Source organism: Taurulus bubalis, assembly GCF_910589615.1.
Source record: "Taurulus bubalis genome assembly, chromosome: 16".
In the NCBI taxonomy this organism is placed as follows: Eukaryota; Metazoa; Chordata; class Actinopteri; order Perciformes; family Cottidae; genus Taurulus; species Taurulus bubalis.
In genome coordinates this window covers 23,657,742-23,675,241 of record NC_136604.1, presented here as the reverse complement: position 1 = coordinate 23,675,241, position 17,500 = coordinate 23,657,742, and the positions used below count along the sequence as shown (strand labels likewise).

The 17,500-nt window shown below is 46.4% G+C and overlaps 3 protein-coding genes across 7 annotated transcripts in view; 2 read left to right on the top strand and 1 right to left on the bottom strand.

Moving 5' to 3' along the window:
- The window catches only part of LOC306749112 (phosphatidylinositol 4-kinase beta-like), a gene marked incomplete at its 5' end in the record, with an annotated part of 21,755 nt that extends 13,264 nt beyond the window's left edge, over positions 1-8,491 (top strand). For all 3 annotated transcript variants that reach the window (XM_079232363.1, XM_079232364.1, XM_079232362.1), the window contains 4 exons: positions 1,238-1,389; positions 1,701-1,833; positions 2,999-3,119; positions 8,127-8,491. In XM_079232363.1, coding sequence (XP_079088489.1) covers positions 1,238-1,389; positions 1,701-1,833; positions 2,999-3,119; positions 8,127-8,308 — 588 coding nt within the window. In that variant the 3' untranslated portion in view covers positions 8,309-8,491. The remainder of the gene's footprint in view (positions 1-1,237; positions 1,390-1,700; positions 1,834-2,998; positions 3,120-8,126) is intronic.
- plekho1a (pleckstrin homology domain containing, family O member 1a) overlaps positions 1-17,500 on the bottom strand; it is a gene marked incomplete at both ends in the record, with an annotated part of 111,687 nt that overhangs the window by 15,442 nt on the left and 78,745 nt on the right. The gene's annotated exons all lie outside the window — the stretch shown is intronic.
- The window catches only part of mindy1 (MINDY lysine 48 deubiquitinase 1), a 14,504-nt gene continuing 9,069 nt past the window's right edge, over positions 12,066-17,500 (top strand). For 2 of the 3 annotated variants that reach the window (XM_079231491.1, XM_079231493.1), the window contains exons 1-5: positions 12,066-12,139; positions 12,943-13,073; positions 16,233-16,488; positions 16,661-16,864; positions 16,940-17,133. In XM_079231491.1, coding sequence (XP_079087617.1) covers positions 16,266-16,488; positions 16,661-16,864; positions 16,940-17,133 — 621 coding nt within the window. In that variant the 5' untranslated portion in view covers positions 12,066-12,139; positions 12,943-13,073; positions 16,233-16,265. The remainder of the gene's footprint in view (positions 12,140-12,942; positions 13,074-16,232; positions 16,489-16,660; positions 16,865-16,939; positions 17,134-17,500) is intronic. The other variant, XM_079231492.1, reaches the window with a different exon arrangement.

Genomic DNA, 17,500 nt, shown 5'->3' with positions numbered 1-17,500 from the left:
CACCAGGACGGACCGGTACAGCGCCTGTTTTATTGCTGCAGCCGCACCGATCCGTCTGTCGATCTCCCGCTCCACCTTACCCTCACTCGTGAACAAGACCCCGAGATACTTGAACTCCTTCGCTTGGGGTAGGCAGTTTGTCCCCACCTGAAGAGTTTCCATTCATGATTAATTCATGAGTCCATTGATCAAGGAGTCCCCCAAGGCGCCGTACTCGGCCCACTCCTCCTCTTCATCATCTTTATCCTTCCTCCCGGTCAGACATCCGAGACTCATCCCAACGACTCCCAAGAATAGATTAACAATTATCAAGTGGAAAGAATGAGTTGTGTGTTTCCTCCCCCAGGTGTTGAGTGTGGTTGTGTGGTTGTGTGTTTCCTCCCTCAGGTGTTGAGTGTGGTTATGTGGTTGTGTGTTTCCTCCCCCAGGTGTTGAGTGTGGTTGTGTGTGTCCTCCTCAGGTGTTGAGTGTGGTTGTGTGTGTCCTCCTCAGGTGTTGAGTGTGGTTGTGTGTGTCCTCCTCAGGTGTTGAGTGTGGTTGTGTGTTTCCTCCCCCAGGTGTTGAGTGTGGTTATGTGGTTGTGTGTTTCCTCCCCCAGGTGTTGAGTGTGGTTGTGTGTGTCCTCCTCAGGTGTTGAGTGTGGTTGTGTGTGTCCTCCTCAGGTGTTGAGTGTGGTTGTGTGTGTCCTCCTCAGGTGTTGAGTGTGGTTGTGTGTTTCCTCCCCCAGGTGTTGAGTGTGGTTGTGTGGTTGTGTGTTTCCTCCCCCAGGTGTTGAGTGTGGTTATGTGGTTGTGTGTTTCCTCCTCAGGTGTTGAGTGTGGTTGTGTGTTTCCTCCCCCAGGTGTTGAGTGTGGTTGTGTGTTTCCTCCTCAGGTGTTGAGTGTGGTTGTGTGTTTCCTCCCCCAGGTGTTGAGTGTGGTTGTGTGTGTCCTCCTCAGGTGTTGAGTGTGGTTGTGTGTTTCCTCCCCCAGGTGTTGAGTGTGGTTGTGTGTGTCCTCCTCAGGTGTTGAGTGTGGTTGTGTGTGTCCTCCTCAGGTGTTGAGTGTGGTTGTGTGTTTCCTCCTCAGGTGTTGAGTGTGGTCGTGTGGTTGTGTGTTTCCTCCTCAGGTGTTGAGTGTGGTTGTGTGTTTCCTCCCCCAGGTGTTGAGTGTGGTTGTGTGTTTCCTCCTCAGGTGTTGAGTGTGGTTGTGTGTTTCCTCCTCAGGTGTTGAGTGTGGTTGTGTGTTTCCTCCCCCAGGTGCGTAAACAGAGCCAGCTGTCGCTGCTCGACTACTTCCTGCAGGAACACGGCAGCTTCACCACCGAAGCGTTCCTCACCGCTCAGAGGAACTTTGTCCAGAGCTGCGCTGGATACAGCCTCATCTGTTACCTGCTGCAGGTGAAGGACAGGTGAGACCCTGCTCCCAGTCTTTGTGCTAAGCTATGCTAACGTATCACCTGCTCCCAGTTTTCGTCCAGAGCTATGCTAGCGTATCACCTGCTCCCAGTCTTTGTGCTAAGCTATGCTAACGTATCACCTGCTCCCAGTTTTCGTCCTGAGCTATGCTAACGTATCACCTGCTCCCAGTCTTTGTGCTAAGCTATGCTAACGTATCACCTGCTCCCAGTCTTCGTCCTGAGCTATGCTAATGTATCACCTGCTCCCAGTGTTTGTGCTAAGCTAACAGTCCTGTCTCTTACTGTTACTCTGACGTGTGCAGACACAACGGGAACATATTGCTGGACTCTGAAGGCCACATCATCCACATCGACTTCGGCTTCATCCTCTCCAGCTCTCCTCGTAACCTCGGCTTCGAGACGTCGGCCTTCAAACTCACCTCTGAGTTTGTTGATGTGAGCAAACCTAGAGTATTATCGGGTTATGATGGTGATGATGATGATGATGATGATGATGATAATAATAATAATAATACATTAATTTTATATAGCGCTTTTCAAAATGCTCAAAGACGCTTTACATGGGACAGAGACAAACAGAACAAAACAAAAAAAAAGAAAGACAATAGAGCAAACAAACAGAACATCCCCGGCACAAAAGAAAACTGGAGAAGCTGTGCAGAATGAGTCCTGTAGTGGAGGGTATGGAACAGGGGCTAGCAGGTGAAGGCGAGTTTGGAGAGGTGGGCCTTGAGGGCCCGCCCGATTGAAGACATGGTGGGAGCCCGACGGATGTGAACGGGGAGGGCGCACCAGAGGAGGGGGGGTGCAACAGCTGAAGGCCCTGTCACGCCAGGTCCGGCGCCCGGTCCTGATGGTCTCCAGAGTGCTCTGTGGCTGCAACGGGGCCGACGGAGAAGTCCCAGTGCCCCGATGGCCGAGACGAACAGAGGAGCAAAGAAGCTGTTGAGCTGGAGGAGCCGCGAGGTGGAGAACTGCAGAAGCATGCCAGCCCAGAGCAGCAGCAAGGAGCACGGACAGGAGGGTCCAGGAGGGAGCCGGTTGGCTCGTCGACAGCCGTCGGCCAGCGAGAGACCACCGGCCAGCCAGCTCGTTGTCCAGGGAGTAGACGGTAGCCATGAAGCGCAGGTGAAGCGACAAGCACGTCAAGACAATCCACAGCAGGCAGGTGATCGGAGCAGGACCGTCGAGAGGCCATCCAGGCAACGCGCCTGAGAGCAGTAGCATGGACATGGTATCAGCAGGGAGCCGGCTGGCTTGTCGGTAACCACCAGCGAGCGAGAGACCGTCAGTTAGCCAGTTAGTTGTCCAGGAAGTAGACGGTAGCAGACTAGAGCAGGTGCAAGCAGGTAAGCAAACAAATCCAGGACGAAACGTTGCAGTAGAAAGTAGAGTACGTTGAATGAACTTAACTACACTGATAAATAAATAATACGGTACAAAAAAAACAAACAAAAAACAAACAAAACAAACAAAAACGGTGCCAGACAGAGCGGCGTTAGTACTCGCCAGCGTACCCGTTACCTAGCAACTCGATGATGATGATGATGATGATGATGATGATGGTGATGATGATGACGATGATGGTGACCTGTTTCAGGTGATGGGCGGTCTGGACGGAGACATGTTTATCTACTACAAGATGTTGATGCTTCAGGGTCTCATCGCTGCCAGGAAGCACATGGAGAAGGTTCTGCAGATAGTGGAGATCATGCAGCAAGGTACCGGACAGTGTATTAATACACACAATAACCAAAGTACTACGTCATATAGACGTTCCTCTTCATGTAGACATTCCTCCTCATGTAGACGTTCCTCCTCATGTAGACGTTCCTCCTCATGTAGACGTTCCTCCTCATGTAGACGTTCCTCCTCATGTAGACGTTCCTCATGTAGACGTTCCTCCTCATGTAGACGTTCCTCATGTAGACGTTCCTCCTCATGTAGACGTTCCTCATGTAGACTTTCCTCCTCATGTAGACGTTCCTCCTCATGTAGACGTTCCTCATGTAGACGTTCCTCCACATGTAGACGTTCCTCATGTAGACGTTCCTCCTCATGTAGACGTTCCTCATGTAGACGTTCCTCTTCATGTAGACATTCCTCCTCATGTAGACGTTCCTCCTCATGTAGACGTTCCTCCTCATGTAGACGTTCCTCCTCATGTAGACGTTCCTCATGTAGACGTTCCTCCACATGTAGACGTTCCTCATGTAGACGTTCCTCCTCATGTAGACGTTCCTCCACATGTAGACGTTCCTCATGTAGACGTTCCTCCTCATGTAGACGTTCCTCATGTAGACGTTCCTCATGTAGACGTTCCTCCTCATGTAGACGTTCCTCATGTAGACGTTCCTCATGTAGACGTTCCTCCACATGTAGACGTTCCTCATGTAGACGTTCCTCCTCATGTAGACGTTCCTCCTCATGTAGACGTTCCTCATGTAGACGTTCCTCCTCATGTAGACGTTCCTCCTCATGTAGACGTTCCTCATGTAGACGTTCCTCCAGTAGACGTTCCTCATGTAGACGTTCCTCCTCATGTAGACGTTCCTCATGTAGACGTTCCTCCTCATGTAGACGTTCCTCCTCATGTAGACGTTCCTCATGTAGACGTTCCTCCTCATGTAGACGTTCCTCCTCATGTAGACGTTCCTCATGTAGACGTTCCTCATGTAGACGTTCCTCCAGTAGACGTTCCTCATGTAGACGTTCCTCATGTAGACGTTCCTCCTCATGTAGACGTTCCTCCTCATGTAGACGTTCCTCATGTAGACGTTCCTCCACATGTAGACGTTCCTCATGTAGACGTTCCTCCTCATGTAGATGTTCCTCATGTAGACATTCCTCCTCATGTAGACGTTCCTCCTCATGTAGACGTTCCTCCTCATGTAGACGTTCCTCATGTAGACGTTCCTCCTCATGTAGATGTTCCTCATGTAGACGTTCCTCCTCATGTAGACGTTCCTCCTCATGTAGACGTTCCTCATGTAGACGTTCCTCATGTAGACGTTCCTCCACATGTAGACGTTCCTCCACATGTAGACGTTCCTCATGTAGACGTTCCTCATGTAGACGTTCCTCCTCATGTAGACGTTCCTCCTCATGTAGACGTTCCTCATGTAGACGTTCCTCCACATGTAGACGTTCCTCATGTAGACGTTCCTCCTCATGTAGACGTTCCTCATGTAGACGTTCCTCATGTAGACGTTCCTCCTCATGTAGACGTTCCTCATGTAGACGTTCCTCATGTAGACGTTCCTCCACATGTAGACGTTCCTCATGTAGACGTTCCTCCTCATGTAGACGTTCCTCCTCATGTAGACGTTCCTCATGTAGACGTTCCTCCTCATGTAGACGTTCCTCCTCATGTAGACGTTCCTCATGTAGACGTTCCTCCAGTAGACGTTCCTCATGTAGACGTTCCTCCTCATGTAGACGTTCCTCATGTAGACGTTCCTCCTCATGTAGACGTTCCTCCTCATGTAGACGTTCCTCCTCATGTAGACGTTCCTCCTCATGTAGACGTTCCTCATGTAGACGTTCCTCATGTAGACGTTCCTCCAGTAGACGTTCCTCATGTAGACGTTCCTCCTCATGTAGACGTTCCTCATGTAGACGTTCCTCCTCATGTAGACGTTCCTCCTCATGTAGACGTTCCTCATGTAGACGTTCCTCCACATGTAGACGTTCCTCATGTAGACGTTCCTCCTCATGTAGATGTTCCTCATGTAGACATTCCTCCTCATGTAGACGTTCCTCCTCATGTAGACGTTCCTCCTCATGTAGACGTTCCTCATGTAGACGTTCCTCCTCATGTAGATGTTCCTCATGTAGACGTTCCTCCTCATGTAGACGTTCCTCCTCATGTAGACGTTCCTCATGTAGACGTTCCTCATGTAGACGTTCCTCCTCATGTAGACGTTCCTCCTCATGTAGATGTTCCTCATGTAGACGTTCCTCCTCATGTAGACGTTCCTCCTCATGTAGACGTTCCTCCTCATGTAGATGTTCCTCATGTAGACGTTCCTCCTCATGTAGACGTTCTTCATGTAGACGTTCCTCCTCATGTAGATGTTCCTCATGTAGACGTTCCTCCTCATGTAGACGTTCCTCCTCATGTAGACGTTCCTCCTCATGTAGACGTTCCTCATGTAGACGTTCCTCATGTAGACGTTCCTCCTCATGTAGACGTTCCTCCTCATGTAGACGTTCCTCCTCATGTAGATGTTCCTCATGTAGACGTTCCTCCTCATGTAGACGTTCCTCCTCATGTAGACGTTCCTCCTCATGTAGACGTTCCTCATGTAGACGTTCCTCATGTAGACGTTCCTCCTCATGTAGACGTTCCTCCTCATGTAGATGTTCCTCATGTAGACATTCCTCCTCATGTAGACGTTCCTCCTCATGTAGACGTTCCTCCTCATGTAGATGTTCCTCATGTAGACGTTCCTCCTCATGTAGACGTTCCTCATGTAGACGTTCCTCCTCATGTAGATGTTCCTCATGTAGACGTTCCTCCTCATGTAGACGTTCCTCCTCATGTAGACGTTCCTCATGTAGACGTTCCTCCTCATGTAGACGTTCCTCCTCATGTAGACGTTCCTCCTCATGTAGACGTTCCTCATGTAGACGTTCCTCCTCATGTAGACGTTCCTCCTCATGTAGACGTTCCTCATGTAGACGTTCCTCCAGTAGACGTTCCTCATGTAGACGTTCCTCCTCATGTAGACGTTCCTCATGTAGACGTTCCTCCTCATGTAGACGTTCCTCCTCATGTAGACGTTCCTCATGTAGACGTTCCTCCTCATGTAGACGTTCCTCCTCATGTAGACGTTCCTCATGTAGACGTTCCTCATGTAGACGTTCCTCCAGTAGACGTTCCTCATGTAGACGTTCCTCCTCATGTAGACGTTCCTCATGTAGACGTTCCTCCTCATGTAGACGTTCCTCCTCATGTAGACGTTCCTCATGTAGACGTTCCTCCACATGTAGACGTTCCTCATGTAGACGTTCCTCCTCATGTAGATGTTCCTCATGTAGACATTCCTCCTCATGTAGACGTTCCTCCTCATGTAGACGTTCCTCCTCATGTAGACGTTCCTCATGTAGACGTTCCTCCTCATGTAGATGTTCCTCATGTAGACGTTCCTCCTCATGTAGACGTTCCTCCTCATGTAGACGTTCCTCATGTAGACGTTCCTCATGTAGACGTTCCTCCTCATGTAGACGTTCCTCCTCATGTAGATGTTCCTCATGTAGACGTTCCTCCTCATGTAGACGTTCCTCCTCATGTAGACGTTCCTCCTCATGTAGATGTTCCTCATGTAGACGTTCCTCCTCATGTAGACGTTCTTCATGTAGACGTTCCTCCTCATGTAGATGTTCCTCATGTAGACGTTCCTCCTCATGTAGACGTTCCTCCTCATGTAGACGTTCCTCATGTAGACGTTCCTCATGTAGACGTTCCTCCTCATGTAGACGTTCCTCCTCATGTAGACGTTCCTCCTCATGTAGACGTTCCTCCTCATGTAGATGTTCCTCATGTAGACGTTCCTCCTCATGTAGACGTTCCTCCTCATGTAGACGTTCCTCCTCATGTAGACGTTCCTCATGTAGACGTTCCTCATGTAGACGTTCCTCCTCATGTAGACGTTCCTCCTCATGTAGATGTTCCTCATGTAGACGTTCCTCCTCATGTAGACGTTCCTCCTCATGTAGACGTTCCTCCTCATGTAGATGTTCCTCATGTAGACGTTCCTCCTCATGTAGACGTTCCTCATGTAGACGTTCCTCCTCATGTAGACGTTCCTCCTCATGTAGACGTTCCTCCTCATGTAGACGTTCCTCCTCATGTAGACGTTCCTCATGTAGACGTTCCTCCTCATGTAGACGTTCCTCATGTAGACGTTCCTCCTCATGTAGACGTTCCTCCTCATGTAGACGTTCCTCATGTAGACGTTCCTCCTCATGTAGACGTTCCTCATGTAGACGTTCCTCCTCATGTAGACGTTCCTCCTCATGTAGACGTTCCTCATGTAGACGTTCCTCCTCATGTAGACGTTCCTCCTCATGTAGATGTTCCTCATGTAGACGTTCCTCCTCATGTAGACGTTCCTCCTCATGTAGATGTTCCTCCTCATGTAGACGTTCCTCCTCATGTAGACGTTCCTCCTCATGTAGACGTTCCTCCTCATGTAGACGTTCCTCATGTAGACGTTCCTCCTCATGTAGACGTTCCTCCTCATGTAGATGTTCCTCATGTAGACGTTCCTCCTCATGTAGACGTTCCTCATGTAGATGTTCCTCATGTAGACGTTCCTCCTCATGTAGACAATCCTCCTCATGTAGACGTTCCTCATGTAGACAATCCTCCTCATGTAGACAATCCTCCTCATGTAGACGTTCCTCCTCATGTAGACGTTCCTCCTCATGTAGACAATCCTCCTCATGTAGACAATCCTCCTCATGTAGACGTTCCTCATGTAGACGTTCCTCCTCATGTAGACGTTCCTCCTCATGTAGACGTTCCTCTTCATGTAGACGTTCCTCCTCATGTAGACGTTCCTCATGTAGACGTTCCTCATGTAGACGTTCCTCCTCATGTAGACGTTCCTCATGTAGACGTTCCTCCTCATGTAGACGTTCCTCCTCATGTAGACGTTCCTCCTCGTGCAGACGTTCCCTTGTGCAGACGTTCCCTTGTGCTGACGTTCCATGTTCTCCAGGTTCCCACCTCCCCTGCTTCCACGGCTCCAGCACGATCCGCGGGCTGAAGGAACGGTTTCACATGAGCCTGACGGAGGAACAGCTGCAGCTGCTGGTGGAGCAGCTGGTGGACGGCTCCATGCGCTCCATCACCACCAAGCTGTACGACTCCTTCCAGTACGTCACCAACGGCATCATGTGACCACCGGCATCATGTGACCAACAGCATCATGTGACCAACAGCGTCATGTGTCCCGTCATGTGACCAACGGCATCCCGTCAGGTGACCAACAGCGTCATGTGTCCCGTCATGTGACCAACGGCATCATGTGACCAACAGCATCATGTGACCAACGGCATCATGTGACCAACAGCATCATGTGACCAACAGCATCATGTGACCAACGGCATCATGTGACCAACGGCATCATGTGACCAACAGCATCATGTGACCAACGGCATCATGTGACCAACGGCATCATGTGACCAACGGCATTATGTGACCAACAGCGTCATGTGTCCCGTCATGTGACCAACAGCATCATGTGACCAACAGCATCATGTGACCAACGGCATCATGTGACCAACAGCATCATGTGACCAACGGCATCATGTGACCAACAGCATCATGTGACCAACAGCAACGATGATTTCCTGGATCAGCTTTTCGTTTTATTGGTTTTGAACGACATCAGCTGATTCGATTTTAGATATCTGATTTTGTCGTGCGACGTTCACTGGCAGCTGGGAAAGTACAGCGTCTGGGACTTTTCCAGGTTGTGGTTTTTTTCCTGTGAAAAAAAAGAAAAGGAAGTAATACTTTAAATAAAGACAACCTGGTTCATCCTGAGACGCATTCAATAAACAGAACCGTCTGGGTTCTACTGGACTTTATTCTGAAGGGCAAACACACGACTCGATGGTTGATGAGTTCATTTCTTGAGTTAAACTTTGAACGTCCATTTTGTTTTTCAGCTGCTCATCAGACAAAAGCTAAATAAATTGAATGAATCTACTTTTACTTTTCACAAGAATGAAGACAGTCGTCCATAAAAACTACAATAATCTGCTTCTCAGACCTGAAGAACAGCATCTGCTCTTTTCACAAGAATTTTATAGCAAAATATTGAAATGGAAGAAAATTCCACAGAAAAATGCAGATTTAGTCCATGGTTCCAGTCTCCATGACGACAAACCAACGGCCCCAATCTACGTTAGCTTAAGCGGTACTTTAAGCATGCTAAGTATTAGCACGTCAACTTGCTAACTGTAAGCATGCTAACGTTGGTGCTACGTGTTAAAAACATGTGTGTTTAAAAACACAAACATGAATCATTTCTGTTTACGTTGGATTCATTTGATGCGCAGTTCAACAGATATAGTACATACTACATAGTATGTACTAAATATTACGTACTATATAGTATATACTATATAGTAAACACTATATAGTATATACTACATAGCTTGCGAAGCGTTAGCTTGCGTCATCGATGTGTTTTTAGTCCAAGAACAATGTTTTTGTTGTTTTCACGTGAAGTTGAGGGTTAATGGACCTTTTCCTGTTTAAAGACGTGTTCTCGCTGCTGCCTTTTTATATTCTGATGTCACAGGACTTTTGAAAACAGGATTATAATAATTTGCGTGACGGGTAAAAAAGCAAAAAACGATTCAAATTCAAGGTGTCAACTCATCAGTTTATTTAATATGCATGTTTTTTCTCTGACTTCTTCTTAAATTTCCTTTTTGTCTGTTTTAATGTTCCTTTTTGTGTATTTAACACTCAACTTCTCTTTTTAAATCAAAGTGGCTCCACTAATGAATCTGTTTATATTAATGTGTTCCAGGTCAGCATATCTTCATATTTAATGATCTCCTCTCTGACTGGCCCTTCAGAGAGTTCATTCTTCTTCATGATCAGTTTCCTGAATATGTGAATATTACTTTATATAACAACAATCCACTAAAACATGTATTTTTCTTGTTTGTACTTTACCACTCATAATGATGATGTAACTATTGTTGGCTTCATCCCAGCGCACACCGCTTGTTTAGAGAAGCCAGATCAAGTTTTTTTTGTGTACTTGAAATCACTCTTTAGACTAAAAACTCACGTTCTCGAGAAGTTAAGAGAACGTTTGTGAACTTAAGATACAAGTTCAGTTACAACAGGAGGGGAGAGAGCAGCAGCTAGTTAGCACCACTTTTAAAACAACTAACAGCTCTTTTTTACTGAAAGTGTAATGCTACCTACGAGCTAACTAGCAAGCTAACTTGTGCTAATTGCAGTCTACAACAACAAAGATATAATATATTATTCTAACATCACTTGTTAGCCATTAGCTTAACAATAACTCTAATGTATCTACTCTTATCAGAATATAAATTACACTTTGAATCTGTTTTATCATTCAGTAGAAGAGCTAACTAGCTAGCTAAGTAGCGACAAACCTGAACACGGTTACACGGTAGTTGGCTAAATAGAGATGAAGGTCTGTTTTATCTTATTTCAACCATAATTTCAGATTTTATGTATTTAATTTTAGTTTGACTTTATATTTTCTGCGGACTAAAGAAACGGCGGTTAGCGATCATGAAAAGCTGTTAGCTGTTAGCATTTTACCAAACTAAACCATATAATTGTAAAGATTTGATAAAAGGCGTCTCACTGGGATGAAGCCAGTAGTGACTGTTTCCTCATGAACGTCTGTGCAGTTGTTTTTGTTTTGACCACAAAGAAGCACAGACCTGTTGTTGTGTTAGCACGCTACCCGTTAGCACGCTACCCGTTAGCACGCTGACTGAAGTTTACCAGGAACTGAAGTAGAAAAGAGTCTTTCTGGTTCTTCTGGTTTGTGAATATGTATAAATGAGTTTGTTCTCCGGTGAGAATGAACTGATGCCTTGAGACAAAGCTACAAACTCTCTCAGAGCACCGGAGGGACGAAGAGCTTTTATACCGGACGAGTTCTGCACTTTTAATGTTTTCCTCTCCGACATCCGTCCAGACGGAGCCATGTTTATTTATATCTACGAGTCGGTAGAAACTTTTACGAGTTAAATTGAAGAAATATCGGCTGATGTTTCGTCTCCACGGCGGTTGAATAAAAAGGGGCGGAGCCTGTGACTGGAGAGGAAAGCGTTGTGTTCCTGCTACTAAAAACCTTTCATTGCCTTCCTTCTCTTTCCTTCAGCTCCTTACCGTCAAGCGTTTCTTTGTGAAAAGCTCTTAAAGTGCATTTACTCTGAATGAAACTGTGTCCTGTCATTTGTGAAGCAATCCTTCGACTTTAACGTTTAACAGGAAGCAGGAGGCTCCTCCCTCTTTTAACGAGGCATCAACAAGTGGCTTCGTTAGCTAACGATGCTAACGAAGCTAACGATGAGGCAAACTGACGGCTTAAAAGAAAAATAACCAACATGGAAACATTTTGGAGTTCAGTTTGATTAAGTTTTATTAACGAGGAGGAGGAGCTTATGAATTAAGTTAATTAAATAAAATATGAGCGGGAAATAGAAGTAACTCAATTTATGAATATTGATTAATCTTTTCTTTTTTTTATCGGTCAATACATTACTAATTAGAAACCACCAAAGACAATGTAAGAATCACAGCTGTTCACACAATTATGAGATTTGTGTCGTCATGAAAGAGAAATCTGTATTAAAAAGACATTTGTTCATAATTATGAGATGAAAGTTTCATAATTATTTTTCAATTACTTGAGAACCAAATATTGTAGTTTTGGGATCTTTGTATTTGGATGATAGGAATATTATAATGATTAAATCAGTGTTTTACATGTTAGTGTAACGTGTGTTGTGTACATCGAAGCTAACAGGTAGCACTGCTGGCTGTTTGTAGCAGAGAACATCTTTGTCATCACAGTTCTGTGGGCTTTGAGGCGGAAGTTGGCCGGAGGTGACGTAGAGGCACGTCTTCCGGTGGGCGTGTCTTCCCGTGATCCTGGCGGAGAGGGATGTAAACAGCTAGCATCCCGTCCCTCCAGATACAGACACCGACACACGCACGGTGAGCCGTAGCTCGTTTTACCGACTGTTTGTTTGTGTTGACGGAGGGGGGGGGTCACGTGGTGTTGTTGTTGTCTCTTTTGTGGAACACCAGCTAACTTAGCTGAGTTAGCTTGAAGCGCTAGCGTCAGGTTTGCTAGCTCCTCTTCCTCAGTCACGCGCCCTGATGAACGCGCGCGCACGCGCCTCACACCTGTGCTGTGACAGTAACGGGTTCTCCTGCAGGGGCGCGAGGGGGGGGGGGGGGGGGTGTCACCTGACGGGCCCAGTCCTGATGGTCACGTGATGACGAGGATGACGTTCACACCCGGAGGTGGAACGTCAGTGTACAAGTACCCTTTACTTTACCTGAGTACTATCAAAGAGTACTATCAAAGAGTTCTATACATAGTACTCTTTATTGTACTACACATCAGAGGTACACATAGTACTCTTTACTGTACTACACGTCAGAGGTACACATAGTACTCTTTACTGTACTACACATCAGAGGTACATGTTTATATGTTTCCTTGACCCCTTGTTTTTCATCACGGTCATGGACAAGTGGTGAGGAAAGGATGTTAGGAGGTGAGTGCTGGTCTTTTCTGGCCCTGATAAAAGACAGTCCAGGTGCATTGTGGGGCTTGTAGGCTCCATGATTTTAATATGAGCTCTGGTGCATGAGAAATGTTTTCAGTGTCGAGTCGTTTCTGAAATCATTGATTTGTTTTTTATATATATATATATATATATATATATATATATACTGATGAGACTTCTTTTTCTTCTCCTCCTCCTCCTGTTTCTCCTCGGGTCCGACAGGAAGTCCGTTGACGCACTGCTGACAGAAGAAGAAGAAACCTGGTCCTGCTCACTACTTCCTGTCGGCAGCAGTTTGTTCTGATTACATTTCATTCTGCAGACGACTGTCGGCCATGTTTACTCTCAGATAGGTGCGTTTGATTGGTGAGACGTCGTGGCCACGCCTCCGAACCGGGAAGCAGAGCGAACCTGTTGTTGTTGACTTGTTGTTGTTGACCTGTTGTTGTTGTTGATTTGTTGCTGACTTGTTGTTGACCTGTTGTTGTTGTTGACTTGTTGCTGACCTGGGGGGTATTCTTCGTACCTGGCTAAACAAAGTCAAGCAAATGTCCTAATCTCCATCTTAAATGAGCGAGATGATTGACATCAGGCTATCTGGGTTTCTTCACGGCTGATCCGCTGAAACGTCTCGTTCATTCTAGCCAGACGTCAGTCATCTGGATAAATGCGCCGCTCCTCTTCAGAAGGATAATAATGGAGCACTGACCCCACCATGTTCTAACAGTACAATGCAAATAAACTCAGAGGAACCTCTTTTTATTCCTCTGCTGAGAAGCAGGAGATGATCATGAAGGCATATGAGGAAGTCAGTACCATAGTCATTCACAGCAAACGCGTTGCGAATATTCCAACGTTTTTGCAACATTGTTGCCGTGAACGCAACTTTAACTCCGCCCCCTCTGAGAGACATAAGCGTTGCAAATATATCAGACAAGTTAAATGCGTCAGTGTTGGGAAAATGTATCGGCAAATTTGAAGTATTTCATCACCCAAATCAATCAGATTATATTTACGAATAAGTATATACTTATGAGGATATGTGTACTGTATGATCTGGAAGAACTCTCTCCCTATGAAACTAATATAACTAATATCGCTCCTTCATCAATGAGGAAGGGAGCTGCCTTTTCTGTCCGTGGGAGTGTCCATCTTATCCAGTGAAGTTCAGTAAACCTGCCCGGGAGCAGGTTTACATGTTTGGATGTGTTGCTATGGTGATTAATCTAAGCTTGCTTCGAGAAACCGAGAACGCCTGACCTACGTCATCTTATCCTGACAATTAGCCGCTAACTCAGTAACCAGGTATGAGAAATAGGGCCCTGCTGACTTGTTGCTGATTTGTTGTTAACTTGTTGCTGACTTGTTGTTGTTGTTGACTTGTTGACCTGTTGACTTGTTGTTGACCTGTTGTTGTTGACCTGTTGTTGTTGTTGACTTGTTGTTGACCTGTTGACTTGTTGCTGACTTGTTGTTGACCTGTTGACTTGTTATTGTTGACTTGTTGTTACTTGTTAACTTAGTGTTAACTTGTTGTTGACTTGTTAACTTGTTGCTGACTTGTTGTTGTTGACCTGTTGTTGTTGTTGACTTGTTGTTACTTGTTAACTTGTTGCTGATTTGTTGTTGTTGACCTGTTGTTGTTGTTGACTTGTTGTTACTTGTTGACTTGTTGTTGACTTGTTAACTTGTTGCTGACTTGTTGTTGTTGACCTGTTGTTGTTACTTGTTAACTTGTTGTTGACTTGTTAACTTGTTGCTGACTTGTTGTTGACTTGTTAACTTGTTGCTGACTTGTTGTTGTTGACCTGTTGTTGTTGTTGACTTGTTGTTACTTGTTAACTTGTTGTTGACTTGTTAACTTGTTGCTGACTTGTTGTTGACTTGTTAACTTGTTGCTGACTTGTTGTTGTTGACCTGTTGTTGTTGTGGACTTGTTGTTACTTGTTAACTTGTTGTTGACTTGTTGTTGTTGACTTGTTGCTGACCTGCTGACTTGTTGCTGACTTGTTGTTAACTTGTTGACTTGTTGTTGTTGACTTGTTGCTGACCTGCTGACTTGTTGTTAACTTGTTGACTTGTTGTTGTTGACTTGTTGCTGACCTGCTGACTTGTTGTTGTTGACTTGTTGCTGACCTGCTGACTTGTTGTTAACTTGTTGTGGTTGACCTGTTGTTGTTGACTTGTTGTTGTTGACTTGTTAACTTGTTGCTGACTTGTTGTTGACTTGTTAACTTGTTGCTGACTTGTTGTTGACTTGTTGTGGTTGACCTGTTGTTGTTGTAGACTTGTTGTGGACTTGTTGTGGTTGACCTGTTGTTGTTGTTGACTTGTTGTTGACTTGTTGTTGTTGACTTGTTGTGGTTGACCTGTTGTTGTTGTTGACTTGTTGTTGACCTGCTGACTTGTTGTTAACTTGTTGTGGTTGACCTGTTGTTGTTGTTGACTTGTTGTTGTTGACTTGTTAACTTGTTGCTGACTTGTTGTTGACTTGTTGTTGCTGACCTGCTGACTTGTTGCTGACTTGTTGTTAGCTTGTTGACTTGTTGTTGTTGACTTGTTGCTGACCTGCTGACTTGTTGTTGTTGACTTGTTGCTGACCTGCTGACTTGTTGTTGCTGACTTGTTGTTAACTTGTTGACTTGTTGTTGTTGACCTGTTGTTGTTGAATTGTTGTGGACTTGTTGTGGTTGACCTGTTGTTGTTGACTTGTGGTTGACTTGTTGTTGACTTGTTGTGGTTGACCTGTTGTTGTTGTTGACTTGTTTTTGACTTGTTGTGGTTGACCTGTTGTTGTTGTTGACTTGTTGTTGACTTGTTGTGGTTGACCTGTTGTTGTTGACTTGTTGTGGTTGACCTGTTGTTGTTGTTGACTTGTTGTGGTTGACCTGTTGTTGTTGACTTGTTGTGGTTGACCTGTTGTTGTTGTGGACTTGTTGTGGTTGACCTGTTGTTGTTGTTGACTTGTTGATTGACTTGTTGTTGACTTGTTGTGGTTGACCTGTTGTTGTTGTGGACTTGTTGTGGTTGACCTGTTGTTGTTGACTTGTTGTGGTTGACCTGTTGTTGTTGTTGACTTGTTGTGGTTGACCTGTTGTTGTTGTGGACTTGTTGTGGTTGACCTGTTGTTGTTGTTGACTTGTTGTTGACTTGTTGTGGTTGACCTGTTGTTGACTTGTTGTTGACTTGTTGTGGTTGTTGACTTGTTGTTGACTTGTTGTGGTTGACCTGTTGTTGTGGTTGACTTGTTGTGGTTGACCTGTTGTTGTTGACTTGTTGTTGACTTGTTGTGGTTGACCTGTTGTTGTTGTTGTTGACTTGTTGTGGTTGACCTGTTGTTGTTGTTGACTTGTTGTGGTTGACCTGTTGTTGTTGTTGACTTGTTGTGGTTGACCTGTTGTTGTTGACTTGTTGTTGACTTGTTGTGGTTGACCTGTTGTTGACTTGTTGTTGACTTGTTGTGGTTGACCTGTTGTTGTTGTTGACTTGTTGTTCTTTCTGTTCTCAAGCAGTTGGTCCTCCCCGGTTCTCGGTCCTTCAGCGTCATGGCGGACTCCGCCTCTCCGCTGGTGGAGCTCACCAAAGAGGATCCGGCTCCTCTCCTGACCACGCCTCCCAAGGTCCTGAAGGAGGAAGAGGAGGAGGAAGAGGCCACGCCCACGCCGCCGGATTCGTCCTCGCTGTCGTCTGAAAATGGGACGATAACCGCCGTCACCACAGAAGAAGAATCTCTGTCGGTTCTACTCATCAAGACTGGAGGAAAGCCAGGTGAGGGTCAGACCCGGTCCAGGACCTGGTTCAGGACTAGATCTAGGTCCAGGAACAGGTCCAGTACTTCCTGCCCTCCGATAATCACTATTCCAACAGGTGAAAACACCTGTAGACCAGGACCAGGACCTGGAGGACTCCTCCTGGTCTCTAATGTGTTGTGTGTCTTCAGGTCTAGACCAGGACCAGGACCAGGACCTGGACCTGCCTGCCTCCTGTTCCAGTCTGGATCTCTCTGACAGGGCGGTGGAGGACTTGTCCTCGTCCCACTCGGGTCTGGGGGGGCGCGGCTGCACCCCGTTCATTGAGGACCCGGTTCTGAAGGACCAGGACCCGGGTCTGAAGGACCAGGACCAGGACCCGCCGGAAGCTGCTGGTGAGACTCTTGGACTTGAAACTCGTTTAAACGGTGTAATACTTCCTGTGACTGTGGTTGTCCTCCCGTCCACAGGGGGCGCTGTGGCCCCTCCCACTCCCGCTGGCTCCGCCTCCACGACGGCTCCGGAGGCGGGGCCGTCCATGCCGGCCTACTACCTGGTGAAGTGGATCACCTGGAAGGAGAAGAAGACGCCCATCGTCACGCAGAGCGAGAACGGGCCCTGCCCCCTGCTGGCCATCATGAACACGCTGTTCCTGCGCTGGAAGGTAGGGCTCCGCTTAAAGGGACAGTCGCCATGGTTCCGCTTAAAGGGACAGTCGCCATGGCTCCGTTTAAAGGGACAGTCGCCATGGCTCCGTTTAAAGGGACAGTCGCCATGGCTCCGCTTAAAGGGACAGTCACCATGGCTCCGCTTAAAGGGACAGTCGCCATGGCTCCTCTTAAAGGGACAGCAGTCACCATGGCTCCTCTTAAAGGGACAGCAGTCACCATGGTTCCTCTTAAAGGGACAGCAGTCACCATGGTTCCTCTTAAAGGGACAGCAGTCACCATGGTTCCTCTTAAAGGGACAGCAGTCACCATGGTTCCTCTCAAAGGGACAGCAGTCACCATGGTTCCTCTTAAAGGGACAGC